Source organism: Chanos chanos, chromosome 3 (assembly GCF_902362185.1).
Source record: "Chanos chanos chromosome 3, fChaCha1.1, whole genome shotgun sequence".
In the NCBI taxonomy this organism is placed as follows: Eukaryota; Metazoa; Chordata; class Actinopteri; order Gonorynchiformes; family Chanidae; genus Chanos; species Chanos chanos.
In genome coordinates, this window is record NC_044497.1 from 48,784,116 (window position 1) to 48,810,399 (window position 26,284).

Consider the following 26,284-nt stretch of genomic DNA (forward strand, 5'->3'; position numbering starts at 1 on the left):
GACACAGGAGGTTTTATTGGTGTTGAAAAAAGGGAGCGAGAGAAAGAGAAAACAGGCAATGGTTACCACGGAAACAAGTCTCTTTCCCCAAGTGTGAAGTTTCAAAGTAATCACGTACAGTCGATTTGCCGTTATAGCAACGTAGATTGTTAATTAGATTGTTAATTAGCTTGATATACTGTAGTTTCGTCACCACAAAAATATATAAACCAAACTGAAATGATAATCATATGCGGAATAATGAACTTTCCAGCTGATTGCGTCGACACTGGCATACACGGGATATTACCCTAATTTCATCGACTGTGGAGAGAAATATCAGGCACATTTTAGGAGGCTGTATTCACACGGTGTTATCCCCCTAGTGCCATTAGCATGCAATCAATACACAGTTAATATTTCATTCGTAGTTGGAAATAGTCATGAACCCCCGTCATGTTGCCTGTAACTATGAATGTCAAAGCTATCATCACTGAAATAGGAAGGGCTCAGTTAAACTAGGTCATAATTGATCTTGATGATTTGTTATTTTAAATAATGCATCATATACCATATGAAAAATATTTATAACATCACAAATCCACGTAAATACATTTTGAATTTGAAATAAGAGATTTCATGCTCAATATCTGAATACTAACTCATTGTGTAGATTTTCTTTTAAATTATGTTGGATGATGACATTCCTCAGATTTGAAGTGTGTGTGTGTGTCTGTTTCTATGTGATCATTTGGCACTGAAGCGTGCTGCCTCGCTGGTTGAAATGTTATGAGTATTTGAATTGCCCTACACTTGCTGAGAGCCACACAAAAGACTGCCAAAGTGACAAGGCCCTCTCTGGCCCAAGTCGTGTTCAGAGCTCCATCTCAGCCCTCCTTCCACTATTCTGCACATCAATACAGCTGAGCCTGCCTGCACTGCAGCCGTTATGTAAGGGCTCTCTTGCCAATGAATACATACACACCACCCACGATTGAGGAACTGTCAAGACATTTAAAATGCCCAACACCTCTCCCTCCCACAATAAACACACACTTTTTGCATGTGTGTGTGTGCGTGTGTGTGTGTTGGGGGGGGGGGGGGGGGGGGGGGGCATGATGACAGGCACTGTGCAGCATTTATTTCAATGAGAACAAGTAATGCTATTACTTTCATTGCAATGGCCCTAACCGAACCAAATTACTGCTGTTGCAATGACAGTGGATACAGCTGAATGAAACTGGGTTAATTTCCACTGTCCAGTGCAATGAATACAAAAAGATACATTATTTTGTATCTTTAATATGGTAAACTCTGGTAACGAAAGATAGTTGACTCTTTCCTCTTAAATGTTTTGGTTGGCTCCTTGGAGAATGTTCCTTTGAAAAAAACTTATCTCTCCAAGTTTGCCTCTAAAATAAGTGTGCATGATGTCTTTCTCATGTCGTGCATGGTCTGTTCATTTATTATTCATGAATAGTTTTCCCATCCTTTTTCAGTTCCATCTGAGTGGTATGACTGAATGATTCATGCAGAAGTTGTAGATCAGCTACACCTCTGAACATCATCATAATATGTCAGAGAGGGTGATGGCTTTTAAACAAATTTTAAAAATGCAAAATTAAAGCAATGAATGAGATTATTCATACATATATAATTACTTATTTAAAAGTGAGTTCAGGCTCATTTGTTTTTAAAAGAGGTTTTCGAAATCTTGTAGGACATTCCAGTCAAGTGAAATTCCCTAGCTCTGCAACAACCTCTAAGTGTTGCTATGGATAGCTACGAAGGATGACAAAACTGTTCTGCCAAAAGTAGGACACTGCAAACTCAAGCTGGGAAGTTGGTGTCTGCAAAAGGTTGCACCAAAAATTATGAATAAATCAAGGCCAGCAAATCAGTGAAAAGATTCTGTCATGCATAGACACTGTCCTCAATTCTCTGTTTGTAATCTGTATCATTAAAGATGATAAGGCACTTATTATATATGGTCACTGGTCATTTTATTTCACTGGGTCAGATGATTACCATCGCTGTTATCGGACTACAGTCAAATACATATCTGAAGTGCGTGCATGACTTTGCACACGTTTCCCAGCACAGTTGTTTATTTCTCTCTCTCTCTCTCTGTCTCTCCCTCCTCCCTCTTTTCTCCTTCTGTCCTCATTCAAGCTTCTGATAAAACTGAGTGTGTCTGAACATTAGCTAAGACAAGTGACTCTTAATTTGTTTAACAGAAATGTATTTGAGCTTTGTGTTTTTAAAATGTTCAAGAGTTTGACTATCAGCATATCAATTTGATGTATTGTCTATATCAAATTGAGATACATCATTTATCAAATAACATACAAAACATGAGGGTAAAATCACTTCGTGAGCACTTCGTTTGTAAAAGTCAAATGAATAAACTGACCTACTTTGCCAGAGTGAATAACAGCACTAGTACAATGACAGGAAGGAATACCAGCAATAAAAGGCTTATCTCAGCTAAATTCAGGACAACCAAAAGCGTTAAGTAGCAGCAACGATTGCGATGCTGCATTTGCCTGATCAGACGGACCAGCCAGTTAGGATGTCTAAAACAACCACACATCACCCCGGACTCAACGCGGCACCGTAACCGCTGTTCGAGCGCCGAGACAATTCCTGTTGCTGGCTGAGCTAACTGTTCGTCTTGGTAAATCTGCGTGTAATGGTCAGAGTTTACAGGAGACCGAGAGCATATGGTGTCCTCTTGCATTCTGTGGATCTCCCACTCTATAAGCGGCGTCCTCTGGCGACACAGGGGACACTGGATACGACTGGGGTCGGCAGCACGGTTCTGCATGATTGCCAAGCAATGCTGGCAAACGGCGTGGTCGCAGTTTAGCAATGCCACAGAGTGCTCACCCCGTGATTCGTACAACTCATTGCAAATTGGGCATTCATCTGCCGTCTTCTCAGTGTTGTCCACATTATGTTCACGTGGTGCTCTTGTGTTGGTCAGTTCTTGGCTCATTTGTTCGTCATTGCCATCTGTCAGTTCTGATGTACATGGGTTCCCCGTGAAAGTCCGGTCATATTCATCCAGTAGAGGTACCATGACTGAGGTCTCCTTCTCATGAACATTGCTCCTAATGTCTAGGTCTACGCTCGGTTCAAAAGTTTCCAATGGCTTAGAAGACTGGGCTGTTTGTCTTTGAGTCCACGTTTTACTTTCCACCAAAAATGTGGAATTTGGCGTGTTTACAGTACCTTGAGAACCGAGTTGCTTCAAATCAGAGTCAGCAGATCCAGGGGTTGTTTCAAAACTGAGATTTGTTTCTGTCAAAGGAAAATTAAAGGCAAAAGTTGGTTGAATTAACTGTTCCTGGCTACTCTTTGGCTGTTCGACAGCCTCAAAGTCACCAGATTTATCCATGATTGATTTTAGCAAAAAAAAAAAAAAAGCTCAGCTCCAGATCTGGTATCTAGGGCAGTTAAATGACATCTGAGTGATCGTTCCTATGTAAAACTCATTTCTGCGAAATTTCTGAAACCTTCTTGTGTAGGTGGGGCATATTTTATCTCCACAAGAATAAATTTCCACAAAGAGCTCTGACATTTATTTATGCATCTGCTGTTTTCTTATCATGGAAAAGGCGGGGTCCTTTCCATTACAAAAGCATATCCTTAGCTCTGTTTTTCACATTATTAAAATAAAGTGCTCTACTGAAGAGCAATTCCGTTCACTCTCTCTAAGTGCAGTGTCTAAACCTTTGTTTAAAAGATCTAATCAATATTAGTGCAGACAGTGAAGTAGAATTTACAAATGAAGGACAAACGTGAACCTCAAACAAATTAGGATAGTTAGAATAGAATTAGAATAGTTTATTTTGAAATGTATGTAAATCTTGAGCCACTTTTACAAAAATAATCTGCAGTCTTCATTTATCCTGAGGTGAGAATGGATCACATTGTTATATGGAACAGATCTAATGCATTTAAACCATTTATGCAAGCAATCTCCCAGTCTCCCTTTCAGTTTGTGTTACTGTTACCACTAAACTGTATTTACTTTACAGTAATTCTATTGTTTTTCAATAATATGTTGTAGGTATCAATGTTCTGAGCCAACCACATTCAATTTCACACAACATAGCATATATTGTCTCCATCTATTTAATACAGTTAAATTGCTTATTGCTTAATTTGCCTGTAGATTCAGTTACATCTGCACAGAGTTAAAGATGACAATCTGTATCCAAAGCAAGAAACAGCAGCACATTTTGTAGCATAACACAACTGGCTAGCTGTCCTTTATTATACCCAAAATCAGTATAAAATTTTAAGTCTGTCATTTGATTTGCATCACAGCAGTTTCAGTGACATGTTTGGTGAGCTAAGGAAAGGGAAAAAGAAAAAAGAAGAAGAACAAGAAGAAAAAAAAAACATGGACTACGTCAGTAGGAGCTCTGCAGCCAATTAAGAATTTTGTTCCAGTCATAACCTGTCACACATACATCTGACACATCATATTCTAGTCAGGACAAATAATGTCAGATCAGCTCAGCTAAAACATTTTGGAACACCGACAGCAACTGTCAGCAAACTCCGATGTGACTTTTCACTGACATTCAGTTTAAAAAGTTTCACAATCTGTTAATAACATGAAATCTATCTCCATGTAGTCATAGAACATACATCAAACTTTTATGACACCCTTTTTACATGGTTCCACTGCGTAATCAAAGAACATCGAAAATGCATTAGAACAAAACTGCAAATAAGAGCAAACACATCATGTAAGCTTGGTCAGACCAATTCTGTAAAACCTCTTCAAATCCACTGTTAGACATCAGATTAGGTTATCAGTGCCTACATAAATAAGCTATTAGCACAGTGTTTGGACAAATGAACGCACAGAGTTGCACAGGCAGGGAATGTGAAACAGCACACCACCTGAGCATAACAGAAGTATTGCCCAAGGTACAACTATGAATGTCAACACACACCAATGAATAATAAAGAGTACTGAAGATAAACGTGGATTAATTATACATCTTTAACTCCTGGGTTTGCTATTGTAATATAATTTGGTGCGTTTAACATCAACCACTGCCATCTACATTTGTGGTGTAGAAAAATCTGCGAACTAATGTACAGTACTAGGTTTAGTGTGAATAAGGAAGTACTTTTCCATACTTAGGCGGCACTCATTTTGAAAACAGAAGCTAACTGAGCAGGGCCTCATAATAAAGCATTTTAGGCTTGAGATGTTCATAGGTGACATCTTAAAGTGCATCATTCATTTGCAAACTTCTTCCGAAAGGTATTTTTACTTAAAAAAAAACACTTGAAAATCATTACAGATTTAGGAGTTCCCCTTAACACTCTTAGACAGCTCAGCGTGACTTTAGGAGAAAAACACCAGCCACTTGCAGAACTTGCTAGAAACCACGAATTTATCACTTAACTTTAGATGGTCATTCATTGGTCAGTTCCACGCAAAGCCATGATTCCATTGTCAAATGTCTTTACATGACCTGCTGTGAAGAAGCTGATTAGGACTGAAATATGCAAAATCAAGGTAGCCAATAACTTAGCATGCCTTGCTATGATATAGAATCTTAAAACTGACAAAGACTAGCACGTTGGCCATGCCGGCATGTTGAAGCCATACAGAAAACCTATTGCTTTTATTCAATTTTCTTCTTCCTCCTCTTCTTCTGTTTATTCTTCTTCTTCCTTAAGGGAGTCCACATGGCTTTGGTGTCTGTTGGACACGGGTCACCAAAGAACATGTCTTCCCAATCAAAAATTTAATCTTTCACATTTAATCTATTTCAAATCTAGACAAAACTTTTAAATCAGTTTGAGTTTGGATCTACCAAAAGATGTTAGATGGGCAGATTGTGAGAGTGGTCTGGTTTATGTGTAATTGGACTCTTGCAGATTGGAACTTTATTTTTTGTAGAATGTGTTGCACATGCTTTTAACTGAATTTTATATATTTAAATGTTGCTACACCATATTTCTGATAAACTGTATCTGAATAACTCTTATCGTGATGAATCATTATCAGCACTCATGGTAAATCAACAACAAAACTCAAGGGTAAGGTGCAGATGTGCAAACAGGACTGAAACTGTAAAAGAGGAAGGGTGTAACCCTAGTCTTGAAATACAAACTACTTTGAACATTAAGGTTTATACTGCTTTCTCTTAAGGTGGTCCCAAATAGTGCTAATAAACAGATTCAAAGCACAGTGCTAAAAACACAAGAAAAAAAATCCTCCACATATATATGCTCCACACACACACACACACACACACACACACACACACACACGTAGACAACATAATAAACAATTCTCCCGAAAAATGAATACCGTGTATATTGTACTTGCCAGTAAATATATATGTGCATACAACATGTCTTCTATAGGTTACTAAATGTTAGCGAACAGTATTAAAGACACAGAGCAGAGCTTAACGAAGAACTTCAGTTTCTTTCTTTGACAGCTTAACTCACAGTGTCTCGAAAACTCGCTGCTTCAGCATGAGTGTAGGCAATTTTGGCGAATTAACTTTGTATTGCTTGCATTAGCTTGAAGGGCTCTTTAGTCAGTGAAGTACTGAATCCCCATAGCTGAGTTATGCTCTAGCCCCACTAAATTGCGCGGAAGGGACAGTTGCTTCTCAGTCAGATCTCCAACTTATTCACTTCCCAGGCACTTCAGCGTGGACAGATTGGTCCTCAAAGTTATTTATATAACATCTCTCTACCTTCACAAAAGTCTATACCTTCATATGATTCACCGGGATAGTCACCCAACAGGGGTTTCAAGGTTTCAAGACTTGATTTGAGTTCATCTTCTTCAGCATCATGGTCGAAAGCTTCATCCAGTGTTTAAAGTGTAGGAAAAGGTCTTTTGCTAAAAAAAAAAAAAAAATCAGTTTGATTGTTGTTAAATTCAAGTCAAGAGTTTCTTTCTTATGGTCACATTTAAACTCCACATGAGATCTGCATTTCAAACACACGCTTTAAAACAAATGTGGTCAATCAGTGGTGAATTTAATATCATTAAAATGTCTTATCCGAGTTACAGCATATTTAAGTCTTATACCACTATACATATTTACGATCCAAATGTAATTAGCCCAGCCTAAAGTGGCATGGTTCATGGCAAGGGAGTAAATTAACAGGAAGTTACAGAAAAGGCTTCAAGGTAAAAGGGCTTAATCAGCCTCCTGTCATCTCCTGTCATCTGCTTTCCCCAAGACACATCTGCATTTATTCACTCAGCAGATGCTTCTCTTCAGAGCCTCTTACATCAGCATTAAAGCTGATATAAAAAGATATAAAGTAGATGCAAAGAGAACCTTTCTTTCTTTCTTTCTTTCTTTCTTTCTTTCTTTCGTTCTTTCTTTCACTCTCTCTGTATGTCTTTCAGCATAACTCTCTGTATCACAAAATAAAAACAATTACCTCAGATTTGCGTGGTTAAAAGTCAAGTGAGTCGTGCTGATAGCGCAGTCTAGGGCTATTCTCACTGTAGAACTGGGCAAACCAGCGGCGGTGCTTCTGAATGGCAGAGTCCTCCTTCACAAGCATCGGCTTGGAGATGTACGTCTTATTGTTCCAGATCATCACATCACGTTCAAACTGGGCGCCAGAAATATAAAACAGACCAATCACTACTAACAAACAAACCTGATATAGGTCATTCCATTTCAAACAAATGTCATGTGCCATATTGTAATGTGAGTGTCTTGTCTTGTCTGATGGTGATTGTCTTTGTCTGTATGCAACGCTAATTTATGTGATGTACAACGTGGAGATATTATGACACTTACAGTTTGTGGAACAGTCTACAGTTTTAGATAAGTCATAGCAGCTAATGAGGCCAGTAAATGTGTGAAATGGAGTATGTGCCCTTGGAGTGAGAGCTGTTAGAGGAGGTGTAGTATGACTCATTCACTGTGCTCTCTCCGTATAACTCTTTTTACCTGGATACACTCTGCTCTCAGGATGAACTTGGGGATGAGTGGAGGAATGTTTCTTTGGTAAAAGATGGTGTGAGAGACACACTGAAGCAGGGGCTCCACGGGCGTCACACAGTGCATCATCACCCCACGACCCAGAAAATTGTGCTCAAACTGCAGGAAGACCACTCCGGGACCCACCTGCCAATACACACTGGTCATCCACCATACACTCATGCAGTGGAACTGGTCTCCTAACCCAAGAGATGTAGATTCAAACCTCTGACATAAATAGCAATAACTGTAAACTGCTCTGGAAAAATTGTTTCATTATCACTCTTGTAAAAACAGCTTATCAGTACCTCACATTTTTCTTAAATACCCAATATTTTATATATCTGTTAGAGTGGATTGCAATTCACATTTCATTTGAGTGTGGTGCATAAAAACTGTAGCCTGCAACAATAAAACATGATGAGATAAAATATCATTAAGACTCTTCCAGGCACTACATTCATTTTATTGTGTGAACAAATTAAATTGTTTTACACGCTAAGATTATCTGCATTCACTGTTATAACTCTGTCCTCACAAGCCTAATTAAGGGCATGCCAAACAACTCTGAAAGATAACTATCCAGAACGAGGCTTTTAGCTTTCCGGTCAGTTTGCTCAAGCAGAGATTTCAATGTAACCTTGAGGTATGAGCCATCCCCCCTCCCCAAACATGCTACAGCGTTTGCTTAGTGTTACCATAGCTGCAAGGCAACTAACATGGTTGAGATCCCACAGACAAACTTGTAATGTAAATAAGGCAAAACAAAGAGAGGTGACTGGGATCTACAACACAGATGACTAAGACTTGAATTGTTTCACAGGGCCAGGAAGTCTCCTGGGGTTACACTGGAAGTGTTAAAAATCCTGCCCTTAAAAAAATTCCAGCTGAATGCTGAATGCTGCATGCTGAAATTGTGTCGTTTAAGCAATCTAATATGTAATAGGAGGGATTCATTACTTGCTCCAATGAGCAAAACTTTCTAGAGATCCATCTAGAATAATATCACAGGAATAAAGCAAATGAATCTTTTTTTAGTGGCCTAACGAGATAGCGCTGCAGTCTTTTCACACTGAGGCTGGTTCATGCATTACTGCCAGGTTCAGTGGCTCAGTTTGCAGTGTATGCATTGCTCTGGTCAGTGACTAAACAGTGCCCCCTGTCTGTTAAGGTACTCAGTTCCCCCTGTCTGACAAGTCACTCAGCTCCCTCTACCTGTCAAGTTGCTCACTATCTTGCAATGATCCAGTGCCACATATGATTAACTCTAGACTGAAATTTTAATGGAAATTATCCTCTGACAAATATGCTTGGACTATGTTCAAAGCATTATTTATACCAGCAGTACTCAGTACTATACAGAGTGATAGCCACCTGTCTAGCCACCACATCAAGGTCCAGTAGTTGCCAGTGACGACCAAATATAGTAAGTGCATGTTTCACGAGCATCTGGGAGCAGTGCTTATTGGGCTCAGGCTCTGGCCTCCACTCAACCTGAGAAACACACAAACACACACAGGCATGCACACATGCGCACAGGCACACACACACACACACACGCACACACACACACACACACGCATACATAAAATTACCAATGACACAAGTAGACATTAAAAAAAAAATTCAATCCAATCAATTCCATTCACCAGATATCAACTGGAATCTCACAAATCTAAGCTGAAATTCTGAGAGGCTTCTTGTAAGAAGAGAAGACACATTATATTTTGCTCCAAATACAAATGATCTTCCCAAAAGGCCTCACCTTCCAGTCATGCCGTACGAACTCCCATGTCTTGCTGTTGGTATAGCGGAGATCAACGCCACTCACAATGCCTGGCGTATGTAAATGAGCCAAGTGTGCAATGTCTGCTGCATTTTCAGGAATCTCCTGACAGGGGCCATCCACCAAAAAACAAAGAGAAAATGATTAATAAGTAATCTCCAGTTTATCATCTTGTATGTCATATCATATTAGCCTATACTATCACATCATAAAAATGAGTAATCATAAAATTGTGCAATCGTGATCATATAACAGTAAAATTATCATAAAGTAATTTAAAATATATTACATGCAAACAGGCCAGAGAGGACAGATCCATATACACAAACAGCCAGCCACACAAATGCACGCAATAATCCTATATTTATTGTGGGACTGCATAATTAACGGCATATTTATTTTAATCACAAATTTGTGATTAATTCACTGAACCATGTCATGACATGAAACGACAATTTATTTATTATTTTTTGCTTTTTTTCCAAGTTTGTGTTAAATTGTCATGCCTCTGTCTCCACCGCCCTCTGATTTTTCCCTGTCAGCGGTTGGCATTGCCGGTTTACGGATCACCAGTTAATTTAGCTCGCTGACTAATAATCACGTACACCTGTTCCATGTTAACATGTTAGCAACCTGTGTATAGATGCTCCCTGGTGTCTCATCAGTTTTTCTCTCAGTTCTGTGAGTTACTAAGCCATGTATGTCCTATTATCCTGATGTGGTTTCCTTCCTTGTGTATGACGTTGGGCTGTTTATCATTTCTGATTCAAACTATACCTGCAAAAGCCTGTGTAATCTCTGTGCTCACCCTTGCCTGTTGTTGCTCACTGATTTAGAGGAATATGTTTATTTAAAACCTGCTCAGCACATGCATCCTTTTTCTCAGTGTGCCGATGACAAAAACAAACTGAAAGAGCTTTCTAAAGGTAGTAATAACACCAAAAAAAAAAAAAAAGGAGTGTCCGCCGTGAGTTGCATCTGTTGTGGTTCATAAATGTTTTATTACAGGAATGTATATGCCCAATTTCTTTTATTATTGTTAGGTCACTCTTGTTAATATGCCACCCTGTTTTTATTACAACTATTACCATTGCATTCACAAATGGATATATGGAGGACAAAGGTGCAACTGACAACCTTTATGTTGATATGCATTTGATTTGTAGATTAAAATAATTTTGGAATGCATTTAATCTGTAACTTGCTTTATGTATATTCAGCTGGCAGAATATAACTGGAATATACCAGCTCTGTTGATCACAATTTATAATTGTGACTTCAATAACAGTCAGAATAATCACAATGAATATTTTTTCCTCATACCTGCATAACCCTAACACGCATCATCTCATTTTTCCTACCTACCTCAATGTGTGCATTGATGAAGTGCTCGGTGCGTCCACGGTACACCCATTGCCCGTTCGTGATCTCCTTTTGTTCTGGTACTTTCCAAGTTGGCTCCAATCCATCACAATGGAACCACACCAGAATCTGTCCATTTACCTCACAGCTGGGCCAGCAGCGCACCTTAGCAAACTCAGGCACTAAAAGCCATCCACCCCATCCAAACACACAAACACACACACACACACACACAGAGGCAAAGTTGCACTTTGAAGATTTTACACAAGCCAATCTTAAATATATTAATATCTGAAAAAAAAATATCTTAAACTCTTCTACAACATATTTACAAAAGTGGGGAAAACATTCAGTAACTGTCATCTAAGCACAACGGTAGCGGAAATTATACTCAGAATAAACAGAGTGACTGTTGGTGCTGTGTTTATCTTTAACCTTAAGGCACATGATCCTAAGGACCTAAGAAAACTGTATTTTCTGCATGGGTATACACTGGTAAGTACATATTACAAATTACTGTGGACAATATAAAAATTGCAGATAATGTCGTCCTTCTGTTCTATCTATAGGTATCATGTAAACAGACAAGGAGAAAGCTAAGTATGTAATTTAATGTCTGAACACTCTGTTACACTGTATGACATCTTACCTTTCTCTGAATATGGGATCTTAACACACTTGCCATCCTCTCCACGGAACTGCCATCCGTGGAAGGGACATTCTATGCATCCGCCCACCACTCGTCCACCCACAGCCAAATTGGCCCCCAGGTGGGGGCAATAAGCATCTACCACAAAAGCTTTCCCATCCTGTCCCCGAAACACAGCAACCTGCTCCCCTTAAAGAACAAAAAAATAAAAGTGAGGAGAATTCAGTGCAACGTTTAAGCTTCATATCTCTGGCAAATAATGAAACCTGTTTTGCCCTTGGGTGAAGCAATACCTACAATTTTCTAAGGATGGCAGTGCTGTCTCACTCAGGCTCACCAACCAGCCATTACTTGGATTTTTGACTGACACGGACATCAGACCGATAACAACAGACTGCTCTTAACATGATCGTACTGATCGGTACTGATTGACTTCTAACAGAATTAATCATTAAGCACTGAGAAAAGGTCAGATACTCAAAGAGAAGACGCAGCCCACTCTGTAAGAGCCGAAGGTTTGAAATGCTTTTGTGTGCTGGCGTAGATGGTTAATAGCCTAGATTCAGCACGGGTGTTTGCTAAGCTAACACAAAGTGACCAACTGACCCTCAGAATTAGACTGAATGAGAAAGGGGTATGGAACTGTGTGATGACGCTCAGATTACAGTCACGGACTCTGAGGTTCATGGGTAGACACCCAGGAACATGCATGTTTATCCAACATCTTGTATCACGAACAACATTAAATTAATTATACATACTACTGAATGCTATGGCCTGATATCAAGATAACAGAACACAGACAACTGAATAATTTTGGAGAAATAGTCTTAAGGCTTTAAAACAACTCAAACTAATTTGGCAGAACAGCTCTGAAAATGCCAGGCTCCCCATCTAAGTAGGTCAAAGCTAAAACTGGGGCAGTAACTTTGCATTGAAGGAGGGGAGTGGGTGAATGCAAAAACTGAAACAGATTATCAGGCTGTTTTTTTTTAGTTACAACTAAAATTCACATATGAAAATCGAGCACTTTTGTTCTCCTCCTTACTGACTATAGAATTCCTTAAGGTACAATATGTGTTGATCCAAATCGATCCAGTCATTCAAATGCCTCATTCTTGCCATGGGGGAGCAGCAATTTGATCAGTTTCACTCAGTTATAACACAAGCACTGATGAATTAATCTTTAACAGAAAGTGGGCTCTACAGAGTGCTTTAAATTTTATTTGCTAGTACATAATAATGATCTCATGCACTTAAATACTGTATGTACTTATATGTACATATTGTGTCATTTGAAAGGTTACACAGAACAACACAGCTACCGAAATATCACATCTTGGCTTAATTCAGACTTGAGCCAGTTTTAAAAAGGAAAAATAGAGCTTCATTATACTGCTGTGAGTTTTTCTCCAATGCTTATACATGCCTAATAGCAACATATGAAATATTTCCTGACCAACGCCTATACTATACAGGATAGAAAGACAAAGGGTTAAAAGCAATGTCACACAGGGACAGCAGCACATAATTTAAGTGTCAGCAAACAATACAATTACATAGCTCTGTGGCAGAATAATTCTTTAGTGTGAATGGTCTTAACCCATAGCCGACATCTTACGAATAACAGGTTTTACCACATTAAGGTGCTACCCTAAATGGCCTCAAACAGCATTTTCATGGGATAAGAAAAAAGTAAGCTTACTTACAATGGAGGACCAGTATTGCCAGTTAATGAACAAATGAGTAATCAGTAAATTAAAAATGATAAGGCAACTTAAAAAAAAAAAAAAAAGAAAGAAAAAGAAAAAGCATTCAGTGAAAAAAAAAACCAATGTATCAACCAATCAGTTCAGTGTTTTATTTACAGCAATAGAAGAAATTAGAAATAAATTTGAAAATAAATAAGCTAATACAACAGTCAGTTAACCATTTGGCTGATGGCCAGCGCTTGTGGGACATTCTACCTGTATCAGTTCCCACCTGACAAATGGAAACACGAGCATCTGAGTTAACACTGTGCTGACTTTTTGCATTCCCAATACCCTCATTTTCTTCATCTGTGAGACTGTCCCTGCAGTCTCAGATAGCAATATCTGACAAAGGAAAAAGCCTGTGTAAGTGAAAGTACAACTCTGAACTACAAGATATTCAGACTGGTAAATCATTAAAGTTTAGAGGCCCGTGATGACATAGACAATAGACAAACATAGACGATTAGATAAGATATAATAATCAATCCGTTGCAACATTTGTGTCAAATACGACAAAAACCATACACACTATTAGCCATTTACGGCAGTGACACCTGTAGGTGCAGAGCAATGTTTCAAACCACTGATACTTCACCTTTCTGTTTAAAGACAGCTCTTTCATCACCCTGATTGTTCACCTGCCTGTTACCACATTTCTTTTCTTTTTTTTTTTTTCCTTTGGGTTGTCTTCCTGTATCTTGGGAGGGGCAAAATAAGACTCTGAAAATAATACCCCCCAAGCAGACACAACACAACTATGTTTCCTTGTTCCCTAATGACAGGACAATTTTTATTGAAAATCATGGTATGAAACTGGATACTGCCTCACCTAGTAGCAAAACAAGCCTACACATGCTTTAACAAGCAGAACAAATGGAATGTAAGGTAACTAAAAACAACTTGATTTGCTCAAGTAACAGGACTGAATGCTCTTAAACCCAGCAAGATTCGATTTCATTGGGCAACAGCAAGGTTACGGGTAGTCCTGGTGATCAGACACGGTTGGTCAAAGAGTTTGAAGGATATAGACTTACACTTCCACATCTACAGATGAACATCATCACAAAAATTTATTGCAGAGTAAAGAGTTGCTCAAAATGAACAAACACTCTCTGATTTAAATATATTCATATTAATATATTAACTAAAATAATTGTCATTGAGAGTATATTTGTCCCAGGAAAATAGCTCCTGCATTAGACTGGTGGAAATGGCCAGAGAGAAAAAGAAGACAAAGAACAAAAAGGGGTGCTGTTTTGGGGGCATGTAGGTGGCAGAGTAGGTAATAAAACTCTGCCTGATCACAGAGGTAACAACCTCATTGTTAACAGCTGGTTCTGCTGTCGTGAAGAAGTCAACTGGGTGCCCTGGTGGGGTCAGCCAAATAGAGCACTTCCCTCTTTGTCACATTTCAACAACTACTACTGTGGGGCACCTGCACAACAGTAGGTCAGTCTAGGTGAATAACATAGGCTTCTGCACATGCTCGGTGTAGAGAGTTCAGAAAACTAACAGGTTTAAAGAAACCATAACTGGCTTTGCAAGTATCAGAGGATGCATGTACTATTCATCACCCTAGTGGTAAAGGTCTCAATGCCATGTCAGTACAGGGAATTGCTCATCTGAAATAGGTAAAAAAAAAAGTAAAAGTCCCTCTAAAGAGGTGTTTACTGTATGAAACAAAAGTATAAACAAAGAAAACCTCAAATAAAATGTTGAATGGAGGTTAGAATCAACATATGAACACATACAAACGTTGAATATTAATAATGAATCTCTCTGAAGTGGCTGTCCACAGCACACCCTACTGAGATTCCCTATAAACTTTAGCTGTCATGAGACCTAAACATACATAGGTACGGCTCATAAGAGCTCAGGGGTCTGTCATCTACAGAATAATTCTGCTATTGAAGCATTACCTATAGTTTAAGTTTAGACCATTTTTCTCTTTTATCATTTTATCATTAGCCACATCACATTTTTTTAAAGATACCCCTATATTAACATCTTATGCATGGGGAAATGTTTACTATACAGGCTACTGTTATACTGCTGGAATTATTGCATTATCAAAGGCTAACTGGATGATTGCAAATCAGAGTTCATGTAATGCTGTCCACATGATGGCACCGCATTTGAATGTTTATATAACTTCATTTACATAGCTATAGTAGGCCAGTGTTTAAGCCAGAATATTGCAGAAACTGGCTTCAAAATTAACAAAGATTTTATATTCATGATCACTGGATTAGATCATCAATGAGACTTCACTCAGTTTTTTTTTTAAATAATAGTTTCATCCTGTGACAAATAATGTATTGATGATTGGCTTCTGAAACATCAAAAGGAAAGTTGGCCTCACTCAACCCTGTTCTGCAAAATGTTATTTATAGCATGGACCCAGCAGAGATAGGGAAATATCTGGCTCTGTGAGAGGAAATACTGGTTCAGAATCATGATAGCATAATAAATACAACTTCTGAAGACTGCAGATTGCATGTTGCATCCAGAAACTTTTCTCTTCCATCCAAAAGGTCAAACTGCACTTTCTACAAAGATGCAGCTATAGAGGAGAGGATCCAGCATAAGGGTCATTCATGTACCTAAAAGGATTTACTGCATCTACTGTATCCAGAAATACTTTGCATAGTCCAGTTCTGCCTAGCAGACAAGTCGTCTATCAGAAGCAATTGGTAAAGAAAATTTTCAAAGAGGAAGTTTTCCAAACCTCACCATATAGTAGTCACATGTTTATGGGCAGTGTATACTTTGCACTCTCACTGAGAGAATGTAGGTTTTGTTCAACCAAGCATCTTGGTGAAGGACACAGTTTGTTCAGTGAATTTGAAACTTTGCACTCTACCTCCTGAATGGATGACTCTAACAGAGCGTGCAAGCTATCTATATCAATCATCCAGTAATCGCAGGAAATATAGAAAATGTGCCGAAACTGCTTAACACTGTTGAAACTTGCTGCTCAAGCTGCTTTTTGTACCCTTGTCCATTGTCATCTATAGGTTATAATGCACAAAATGAAATCTCCCAGTCACCACTTCTGCTACAGTAATGACACTCTAAGCATATATTTGGATATAGAATACACTACAAATGGCAGCTTTGATACCGCTGCTTTGATACCATCAAAGCTAAGCACGTCTGTCGTTATTTCTTTTCTTTTCTTCTCTTTTTTTTTTTTTTTAACGAAAATACAGGCATTTAAAGATCTTCCCCCTTTGAATGGACTGTCCTAATTACACAATGGCAGTAATAAATTGGTCATTGATTCGAGCTTTAGAACGCTTTCAAAAAAAACCCAAAAAACCCAGAACGAATTAAACTAGGTGCCCGCCTTGGTGCAACAAATGCGCGTGCTTAATGTATTCTCATATAAATGTTTGCGCGATATCCAAAAGTCTCTGATTAGACATTTTACCCTTCTCTCTAGTGCCACTTATGCAGCCCACTGTAAAGACAACAAACCAATGATTTGATTAAATCATTCAGTTTATTCACAAACATATTATAGACTTAACTTTACATACTTAACGTTATTGAGGATGCTATAAAACACCCTGCTGCTTAAACTGAGCTCTGTCGGTACTTTTGAACAACTGTAAAGCTGTGAACTTTAATCCAGCCACGCTGTCGCTTGCCCTCAGGATTTGTAATACAAGAGTCTACGTGACAGAAGAGACTGGTAATTTTCCTTCCGTGTCTCATACAAGCGTAGATGAATATAAAATTCAGAGGCTTTGTGAATCTATACGTGTGTTTTTGAACTCCCTAGACCTTGAATTTGAGTCTTGCTGTTTACAGGCTCTGAAAATGTTAACTCAGTTTTTTTTACGTCACCTGTATGTACACTGCGGTATTTTGACCGCCGTACAAGAGCTCAGGGACCCATATTAGTTGATCCACACTTTGCAGATATGGCATGCGGGCTAACCAAGGCCGAGATTGCCCACAACGGATTTTCACGTAGCTTTTCAACAAGACAACACAACATAATGTTTCAGTTAAGTTAAATAAATGCTGAAAACTAGCTTTTGCATAAAATTTAAAAAGTAACGTAAATAATGATGATAACGAATCGCGCATTAGGAAGGAATGCATATCCATTACAGGACCACTAACGTTATGTAAATCGTCAAATGAGGGGAAACGAGGCGAAAAATAGGTTAAGCTGTATCTGATGTGGACAGTACCTACCCAAAATAGTGACATTCTTAACATCCCCACGTTCCAGCATATGTGAATCTAAGACCCGATACCAGCCGTTTGGATAAATGGGAGGCAGCTCCCCTGTCTTCCGTCTCCGACGCACTTCATTGGCGGCTTGGGCACGGGACCGACCATCTTCTGCTATGTATCCAACTTCATCAGGCGTCCGGAGAAGCTCTAGAGGCGCGAACAACAATCTATACAGCCACCCCATCGCAAGCAGGAAAACCCCTGTAAATATACAGACTGCTGCCCGAGCAGGCGCTCCAGCCAGTCCGGCTTTCCTCCATAGCTCTGGGTATCCGCCACCGATGAGAGTGTCAGATGGATCCTGCACGTGCATGACCACTGCTGCTGTCACACTGATTACGACCACAGCAATTATTTTGACAAAGAAAGAATTAGAATAACTCTCCATATTCTGCTTGTTTTAATTAGCGTAACGTAAAAACGATCTGTGCTTTCTTAACTTCCCAGCCTGACACTGTGCCACCCTCTGTCGCACTGTCACCGTTGCAGGCTATTATTGTGATCAGTGAACATAAGAACTAGTCCTCCGTCTGTCGTATCTTTGCTGAGCACAGGATATCTTGCCCTGGTAACTTATATATGAGATCGTTGCGTTGTGTTTGTTTACACTTTGACCAGGGCGTTTGGGATATGTGCCCTGGAAACAATGCGACACTTGACATCCATATGACCACGCCCCCTCTAGGTGATGTGCGGGTGACATAGTTTAATGCAGTAGTGATTTCGGATGTAAATTTCGTCACTGTCATCTGCAAATGTCATCTCTGCAACACTTTATTTTAGGTGTATACGATTCAGTTAGGAGTCTACTGCTGTCATTGAGTAGATTATTAGTGCAACCACTTTTCCACGCTTACCTTAGTCTTAACAGAGGTCACGAATATTGCTCATGATGTTGAAAAGGATCAGTGCAGTAAGTAAGACACTCGTGGCAAAATTCCAAGAATCCGAGATTAACGTTTCTGGCATATGGTCTTATTAGCACTGAGTTGTAACTTTTGAAAATGGGATGAAATGACTATACTCTGGACACTTTTAATCAGCAGCAGCAACAACAACAAAACAACCGCAACACAAATATAGCAAAATGTCTCAAAGATATGTGGGGAGTTTTCCTTTATTAATTAAGTGTTTTGAGGTATTATCTGAAATAATTTTATTATTACTTGGATATCTGAAATTACTCAGTGGATCCACAGACAAAAGAGTGCAAAAATCAACATGATCCAAATTCTAATATTTTCTTGCACTAGTGATTTTCGTTGAATTTCTTCACTGATCCTAATCAAATGACCACAGTTCATAATTTTAAATCCTTTCTGTTTGTTTGTTTGTTTTTGTTATTCTTATTGCATTCTTTCTCTTTTTTTCCTTTATTGTTTCCCTTGTTTTGGGTGTAGAAACTCTTTGCAAGACTGGCGGACCAGACCCAAGTGTGCTGTACTGTTTGCCAAGAGAACAGGTGGATGAACAGACTATAGTTGAGTATAACTTGTAGCGTGGGGTCTTACTGTTGTTACATAATCTTCTTATGCACTACTTGTCATAGCTGTCCTGAATGGGTAGGAGCAGAACCCTTGGGATGAACTGAGCTGTTTTCATTACCTACTGGAGAGTTTTGTGATCTGCAGTAGCAGAACTGCCATACTAGTTGAATCTCAGATATTGGTGGGTTTATAGAGTCTGAGAAGGGCTTTCAAGACTTATCATTCAGCCAAGGAATTAGGTAGTCTCTTAATTTCAGATCTCCACTTTACATGTACCATTTTTCATTACTCAGTTACTTAAAAACCAAGGATACCTTTAACACCCTTTTCATAGGATATGGGCAAGTGCAGCAAATTCATGTTTACTGATGATACTCAGTGTTTACTTTATTCAGTATTTATTAGACCATCTTGAAATTACCTTGCTTTATAATCAGTATTAAGGTTTTGGATTGTTGACACAAAAAGTATGATAACTATTAGTGATGATGTGAACTGTTTTGAGAATGTGAACTCTGTTTTGAGCAATGCTTTCAAGCAATAGAGGAAAAACCATAACGTTCTTTATCAGAGCACAATGCTGTTCCTAAATTAACATTGCTTTTTAGTGCGCTCCAGTGGTAAGAGACAGTATTACATCTAGAGTGTAAGTGTGGCGTCTACTGTGCAAATGCTACTGGTAAGCAACTGTAATACAATGGCAGTATCTTTTAACATTTGCATTAGCATGTTTTCTATTTGAACAGGTAATTGAAATCATTGGTATAAATTAGTAAATGTCTGTATTGAACTTCATCTTGAATGTACAGTCACCGTTTGGATGATTTTTATACAGTTTACTTTTTGACGAATTGCTCCAACAGAAACAAGCACACATGTTGAAACAGTGAATGATTTTACTGCTTCCATCTGTTTTGTCAGATAAAGTATTGTCAGTTAATCTGTTTCTGACTGCTGCTTAAGGACAATAAATGGATCCTTGGCAGGTCTATTTGGAATCCAGCACTGTTGGGAAGCTCATGAAAGTGCTGGTCCAATAGTAGACAAAACGTGTCCTCAGCTTCTGCTTAACATAGTCCTGATTCATTTTGCTGTTGATTTCCAGGAACTGGTGCCCAGCGCTGGTGAAGGCAGGCCAGGTCACAGGGACTTTAGAATCTCCATTGTTAGGATCTCTGTTGGATGGACCATGAAGCATGAGATTTAAAAATAACCTTGCTATCATTGGTCAAAATAGAGACTGCCCCCATACACGCACACACAGTTACTCATCCCTTACCCAGTTTTAGCAAAGTTGGTCCAATAAGCAATCATGTATCCAGACACATCCCTATGACGAGGCCAGTATCCCAGAGGAGTGGTGAAAGGTTTTCCAAACACATACTGGAGGTCATCAGCGTGGTCAGCACCCATCCAGGATGGATACAAAGGCAAGCGTGATGGCTCAGAGAATACATAAGAATAGGTACGACCAGTACTGGGAAAATCGAAAGAGAATTTTAGGACAGATCAGACCAGGTGCTGAGTCAGGATGATATTTCAGTGAATGGATGTTTTTTGTTTGGCATGTAAAGTTCTGAAGCAAGCATTGTGACATTATTAATTCCTCATTCATTTTATGGTCTTTCTACACGGTGAATGCAGAGGTTTACATACTTGGCATTGTTAGTATGGAGGTACAAAGCAGTCTGGGTTGGCACCAGGAAGATATAGTCTGTCTCAATGGCCACAATGGTCTTCTTCACCTCGGATTGGGGAGGATCAGCTCCCCAGCCAAGAGTGTACTCTTGAATTGCAGCAAGTGCAGCTGGCTCTCCCTTTGGTTTGGTCAGGGCTGTCAGAAGTGTTTTTACATCCTCCCTGTTATAAAAACAGATCAGAGAATCAAGTTCCATCAGAGCTGATTGCTTCACCTCAGCAGACCTTCACGTTACTACATTTTCTAAATGTACATAGCAAACAGCAGTACTATAGTTGTGCACCTCCAGTTCAAGTTAAAAGCCATTTCTCTTGGCCTCCAGTAACTGTGGTAGCAGTAAGATAAAGAAGATTACACCACTGATAGTAAAGTTCTCATCATGCTAGAACTCCCACACTCACACAGGTGTATCTTGAAATGGTTGATTGATCGAAGGAATATCAAAACCGGTGAAAATATGTGCATCCATGTCATTGATACCAGCCATGTAGTCAATATCAGCAGCATTGTGAAACAGTCTGCTAGGGTCTTCTGGAAGGAATTCTCCATCAATCACAGGTGCAATGACCAAATTGTTTACAACTGGGTCTGGAATAAGAATCAGAAGTTACACAATTAAAACTAAAAATACATTACAGTCAGACAGTAAAATCCATTGGAATAATAAGGTTAGTTTTGGTTGAACTAGATGTTTGGGGCATACGTCTTGCTTTCAACAGTATAGATGTGACTGAAGTCTGTCACAGAAGGTTGCCCTTACTTGAAGGAGATCCAGTTAATTCCAAATGGCCGGCAAGAGTGAGCGCAACAGGATCAGTAATCTTCAGGCAAGGGACCATCCCCTTATCAGTTGGGCATCCCACTTTACGAGCAACCTATTGACAGAGATGAATTCAGGCTCCCTTGATCCAGAATCTGCTTTTCCTGCTATGGTGTTACTAAAGGCAGTGAATACAGATGATTTCTTTGTGGATAAGCAAAGAATTTTCACATATCATGTAACAGGTTAAGTGTGACTGACCTTAATAGGAGAGAATTTGGAAAATTGAAAATGTTCTCATGTGTCAAGGGCGTTTCTAGGCATAGGCAACCCAGGCAGTTGCTGATTGGGCGCCCCCTGCCCCTTACAAATAGGCGAGGGGGGGGGGGTGGAGATCTCACCTAGGGTGCCACAGTGGCCAGAGACGCCACTGACTGGTGTATAATTGAAACCTTTCATAACCAATTAGCTAAAACAACAACAAGAAAATCTGCTTTTCTATACTCACTCACCTCTTCAGCAAATGCTCTTGGATTCCTGTTAACAGCCCAAGGACAGAGAGCAACACCACTCTGAGAAATGGCTCTCTTGATCAAGCCTTTGTTCATTGGAGAAAGAATCTTCATTGGGAGACACAGATAAAAAATTCAGTTTACATCTGGCACACGGCTTGAATATACTGGAATAAGGGATAAGGATATGTACCTGGAAGTTTACACTGGCTCCTCCAGCAGACTCTCCAAAGATAGTGATGTTGTTAGGATCTCCACCAAAAGCAGCAATGTTCCTGTGCACCCAAGCAATAGCAGCATGCTGATCCCAGAGTCCATAGTTTCCTGTGGATCAGTTATACTAGAGTTATGGGGATTTAACAAGTTTAGAACTTTATTCAGAATATGAGCTCTTGTTGATTGAAACATGATGACAGAAATTACCTGGGGCGTCTGAATCTCCACTGCTAAGGAATCCAAGGGTGCTAACGCGATAGTTTAGGGTTACCACAATCACGTTGCCCCTGTCAGCAATCTCCTCACCACTGTACAGATAGTTGTCCAGGAAGTTAGCACCCTGTGAGCCACCAACCAGGAATGCACCACCATAGATCCAAACCATAACAGGAAGACCAGTTGACACTGTATAAGAGAAAGAGTTGAATCTGTATAATATCAAAAATCTTACATTTAACTCTCTGAAATTGTCTGATATTGTTTTAAAAATGGAAGAGAGCTAAAACCTCATTACAGTCCATATCCCTGTCAAGAAAGGCAAGTTATTGAGGCAAAAAATCGTCATAAAAGTGGTACCTTTTGAGCCCTGAGGGACCCAGATATTAAGATAGAGGCAGTCTTCACTACCACGTGTGTCAGTCTGGAGCAAGTTTGGCTGCAAACACCTCTTTCTGAATTCTGTCGCCTTCAGAACACCTGGAGGTCAAATAAGTGATAATCAGACCCTAAATATTGCGCTCTGCATTGATGGTAAGCCTTCGGAACGAAGCAATTGGAAGCATATTGATGGTTAGGTGGTTAGTTCAAGTGCTATCCTCCTCTGAAGTTTCACTTACCATCCCAGCCAGGGTGAGGTTTAGGCTTCTCAAACCTTCCAGGGGGTGCAGCAAATGGGATTCCCTTGAAGACATCCATGGAACGAAAGAGTCCAAGCCAAATGTTTTTCCCCTCTACCATTCCACCTTCTGTGTATACCACCCCCAGCTATGGAAAACAACTTGTTTTATTATCAGTAATATATAACTTCACAGTTAAGTTAAAAATCAATAAGTCGGCAAAAAAATGTTAATATATTTGCTCCACTTTAATATTCATGCACTTTTTTGATTTTCAGTATCTTATTCTCTTGGTTCTGGGACACATAATTATCAAGGGATGTCCTATTTTATTCTATGGAAGTCAAGAGAGGAAGGACTGCAATTTTATTTCCTCATTATCACATCATAATAAAATGCTTTCTTGGGATCAGAAATTAATCGTCGCATTATAACAACTTGATGAACTGTTTTCTTGGTATCTCAAATTAACTATGTTGATGTTACAGCATGAGAATCGATTGTTTTCTGGAGATCTCAAATGAACCATGCCATTACCACATCATAACAATTCATTGATTTCGTGAGATCACTGTGATTTCTCAGGATTGTAATAGTCTGACTTGTGTAGGAGGTTTGAAGTGAAGTTTGTATAATCTAATAAATTTGCTTACTCTAATAAATTTCTTTATTGTACATTACTTGTGAATTAAACTTTAATAATTTAAATATTCACAGATATATGACTGTATAAGTCTAAAGTGTTTGTCAGAAACTGAAAAGATTTTATAATGAAAGAAAAAAATGGTTGGCCACTCCAGATTTCAGATCTCGAAATCTGAGAAAAAAATGATTGTTATTTTGTGATGAAGAGAAAAAAAGTTTGAGTCATGTCATCTCTTGGCTTCCATAATATTCCATGCAACATTAATCATTATTTCAATGGATCAATGAGAGATGAGTCAAATAAACACCATTGGGAAGACTGCAGAAAACATTGTATAGAAAAAAGATGGAAATAGATGAATGATCACATGCCTGCCAGAGCAAAGAAAGTAAAACAGCCACGATACTGAAATTTAAAAAGAGTAAGTAGATATTAAAAGAAGAGAATAAAGTACAATTTAAGAAGAGTGAGCGAATATTAAAAAAGAGAATAAAGTAAATAAATATTTAAATTGTTATGGATTGGTTAGATGCAAAAAATAAATATATAAATAGCTTTTTTACATTTTGATTTTTTTAGCTCTGACCACATTATTGACTTAAGTAGTTTGGTTCACTCATGTATTCTATTTTTAGCAAATGTATTTATGACTCATGAAATATCTTATTTATGTATGTTGTTACTTCTTGTATTCCTTAAAAATAATTGATGAATTACTATCTTTATCTTAGACACGTTAGTTTTGAACAACGCTGTATTTGAATAATCGTTGACGGCTGACTTACAGAGGCTGCAGATGCAGACCCTAGGAGAAGGGCTGCAGAAATCAGTATCCCGAGCACTGCCATTGTCCTGGACTACAGACAGCTGTAAAGCCGTGTAACTTTCCCTCTGCCTATTTATTCAATTTCCTACCCATATCTTTGGTTTTAATCATCCTTGCTGTTTTTTTTCTACTAATATTGCATAATTCCCAAGGATGTCAAAGCCATGTGCGTCCCAGTGTGTCTCTCTCACGACCGAAAGCAAGGCCGCGTTAAACTAATTGGCAACATGGGCTGCACCCCTGGGCCCCAGCCAGTAGGGGGCCCCCAGGAACAGCAGATTATGTTGAATTTTTGAATGGGGTTTTATGGTGTTTTGATTGTATACTGAACATGTGTTGGTCCAGTTTCCAGTTTCTTGTAGAGTAGCCTACATTGTGCTGTCGCAACAATTAATTGTCATTAACAGTAAGAGTGGTGTTTATAGGCTAGTCGCTTCACTGCAATGTCTCACGAGGCTATTAGAAAATATGATATCTGCTCAATATATCAGTAGCATTATTCCATGACGTTTTTCTTTCATACAGGTAAGTAAAATGCTTGGGTTGGCTGGCTATTCTATCCTGTAAATATGAATTTCTGTTCTTCAGAGTGAGAAGTACCCACTCAGATTTTGTGATCACTGGCACACCTGTTAAGAGTCCCATGACCTTGAGCTTCAGGGTCTTTCAGGTGCCTCTGTGATTGACAGCCAGCTTAGCTGGGTAACATGTAAACTTTTCTGTACTACACTATGTATTCAACATTTGCAATCTCATGTAAAAAGTCTTACTCTGCAGAAAAATATTCCCACAGAGAACTAAAGATTGTTTCTTATCAGCACCGTTCCTGGAATATTGAACTCCATGAGGATTCTTTATAGCTTACATACACTTGTCTCAGAGTCCATCATATGCTTCCATTGATAATAACTATTGGTTCCCAAGGCTACTCAGTCAAGAATATGAAGGTCCAAGGCTCTTTTTTTTATGGCTGAGAGACCGTAGGAACCAAAAGATGAGTTCCTTAAGCTATGCCTTCACAACCCTCTTCATGTTAATGTCTGGCCACCAGTGTTCGTGCAACACTCACAATATTTGAAGAGACCATGGTACCCTTGACTGAGGCTGATGGATCTCAGCAGTTTATGTGGTTATCAAGCTTTCTATCATTGGGAGTAATAGCTGTGCTGTGATAGTCACACTTTGATGTTCTCTGTCAATCAATGTGTTAAGCAGTTTATTTAGCACTGTCACTGATCACACTTCTCAGTCACTTAAATTGTTCCAGATTTTCTCACCATTATGTGGATCGACTTGACAGCAATGTGAAAATGGTTGCAGAACAGGTCACTGACAAGGCCCCTACCAAAGACATAGCAGATAAAATCTGTGCCAACAATGATTTACTGCCAAACTCTAACATAGAGCTGTCAGCCTCCATCACTCACTTGAATGTGGCATCATCAGTTTTCATAATTTGTACAAAGAATAAAATTATATTCATGTAAATAAAGATGTCCATGGATTTTCAAGCCATTTTAA

The 26,284-nt window shown here is 39.0% G+C and overlaps 2 protein-coding genes across 2 annotated transcripts; both read right to left on the minus strand.

Annotated features, from left to right (window-relative positions):
• Positions 1–3,838: 3,838 nt before the first annotated feature.
• On the minus strand, positions 3,839–18,304 carry LOC115808419 (cholesterol 7-desaturase). The gene is made up of 8 exons (XM_030769782.1): positions 17,740–18,304; positions 11,777–11,965; positions 11,131–11,309; positions 9,745–9,870; positions 9,354–9,473; positions 7,950–8,126; positions 7,429–7,605; positions 3,839–6,874 (listed from the first exon to the last, which is right to left on the minus strand). The coding sequence occupies exons 1-7, from the start codon at positions 18,167–18,169 to the stop codon at positions 7,444–7,446; spliced, it is 1,383 nt and encodes a 460-aa protein (XP_030625642.1). The 5' UTR covers positions 18,170–18,304; the 3' UTR covers positions 3,839–6,874; positions 7,429–7,443.
• A 1,952-nt stretch (positions 18,305–20,256) lies between these two features.
• LOC115807104 (bile salt-activated lipase-like) lies at positions 20,257–24,785 on the minus strand. Its single transcript, XM_030767966.1, has 11 exons — positions 24,723–24,785; positions 23,292–23,439; positions 23,032–23,151; positions 22,663–22,860; positions 22,433–22,563; positions 22,240–22,347; positions 21,728–21,842; positions 21,369–21,555; positions 20,925–21,128; positions 20,548–20,745; positions 20,257–20,443 (listed from the first exon to the last, which is right to left on the minus strand). Exons 1-11 carry the CDS (start codon positions 24,783–24,785, stop codon positions 20,257–20,259), a joined length of 1,659 nt encoding a protein of 552 aa, XP_030623826.1.
• Positions 24,786–26,284: the final 1,499 nt, after the last annotated feature.

Bases quoted from the DNA above. Each gene is read 5' to 3' on its own strand.
- LOC115808419 (XM_030769782.1), bottom strand. From the start codon at position 18,169: ATGGAGAGTTATTCTAATTCTTTCTTTGTCAAAATAATTGCTGTGGTC. The intron at 11,310-11,776 runs GTAAGATGTCAT...GATGGCTTTTAG, and splicing joins GATCCCATATTCAGAGAAAG to TGCCTGAGTTTGCTAAGGTG. The intron at 8,127-9,353 runs GTGGCTATCACT...GTGTATTGGCAG, and splicing joins TTGATGTGGTGGCTAGACAG to GTGGGTCCCGGAGTGGTCTT.
- LOC115807104 (XM_030767966.1), bottom strand. From the start codon at position 24,785: ATGGCAGTGCTCGGGATACTGATTTCTGCAGCCCTTCTCCTAGGGTCT. The intron at 22,348-22,432 runs GTACATATCCTT...CTCCCAATGAAG, and splicing joins GAGCCAGTGTAAACTTCCAG to ATTCTTTCTCCAATGAACAA. The intron at 21,129-21,368 runs GTGAGTGTGGGA...TTTTTATAACAG, and splicing joins CCATTTCAAGATACACCTGT to GGAGGATGTAAAAACACTTC.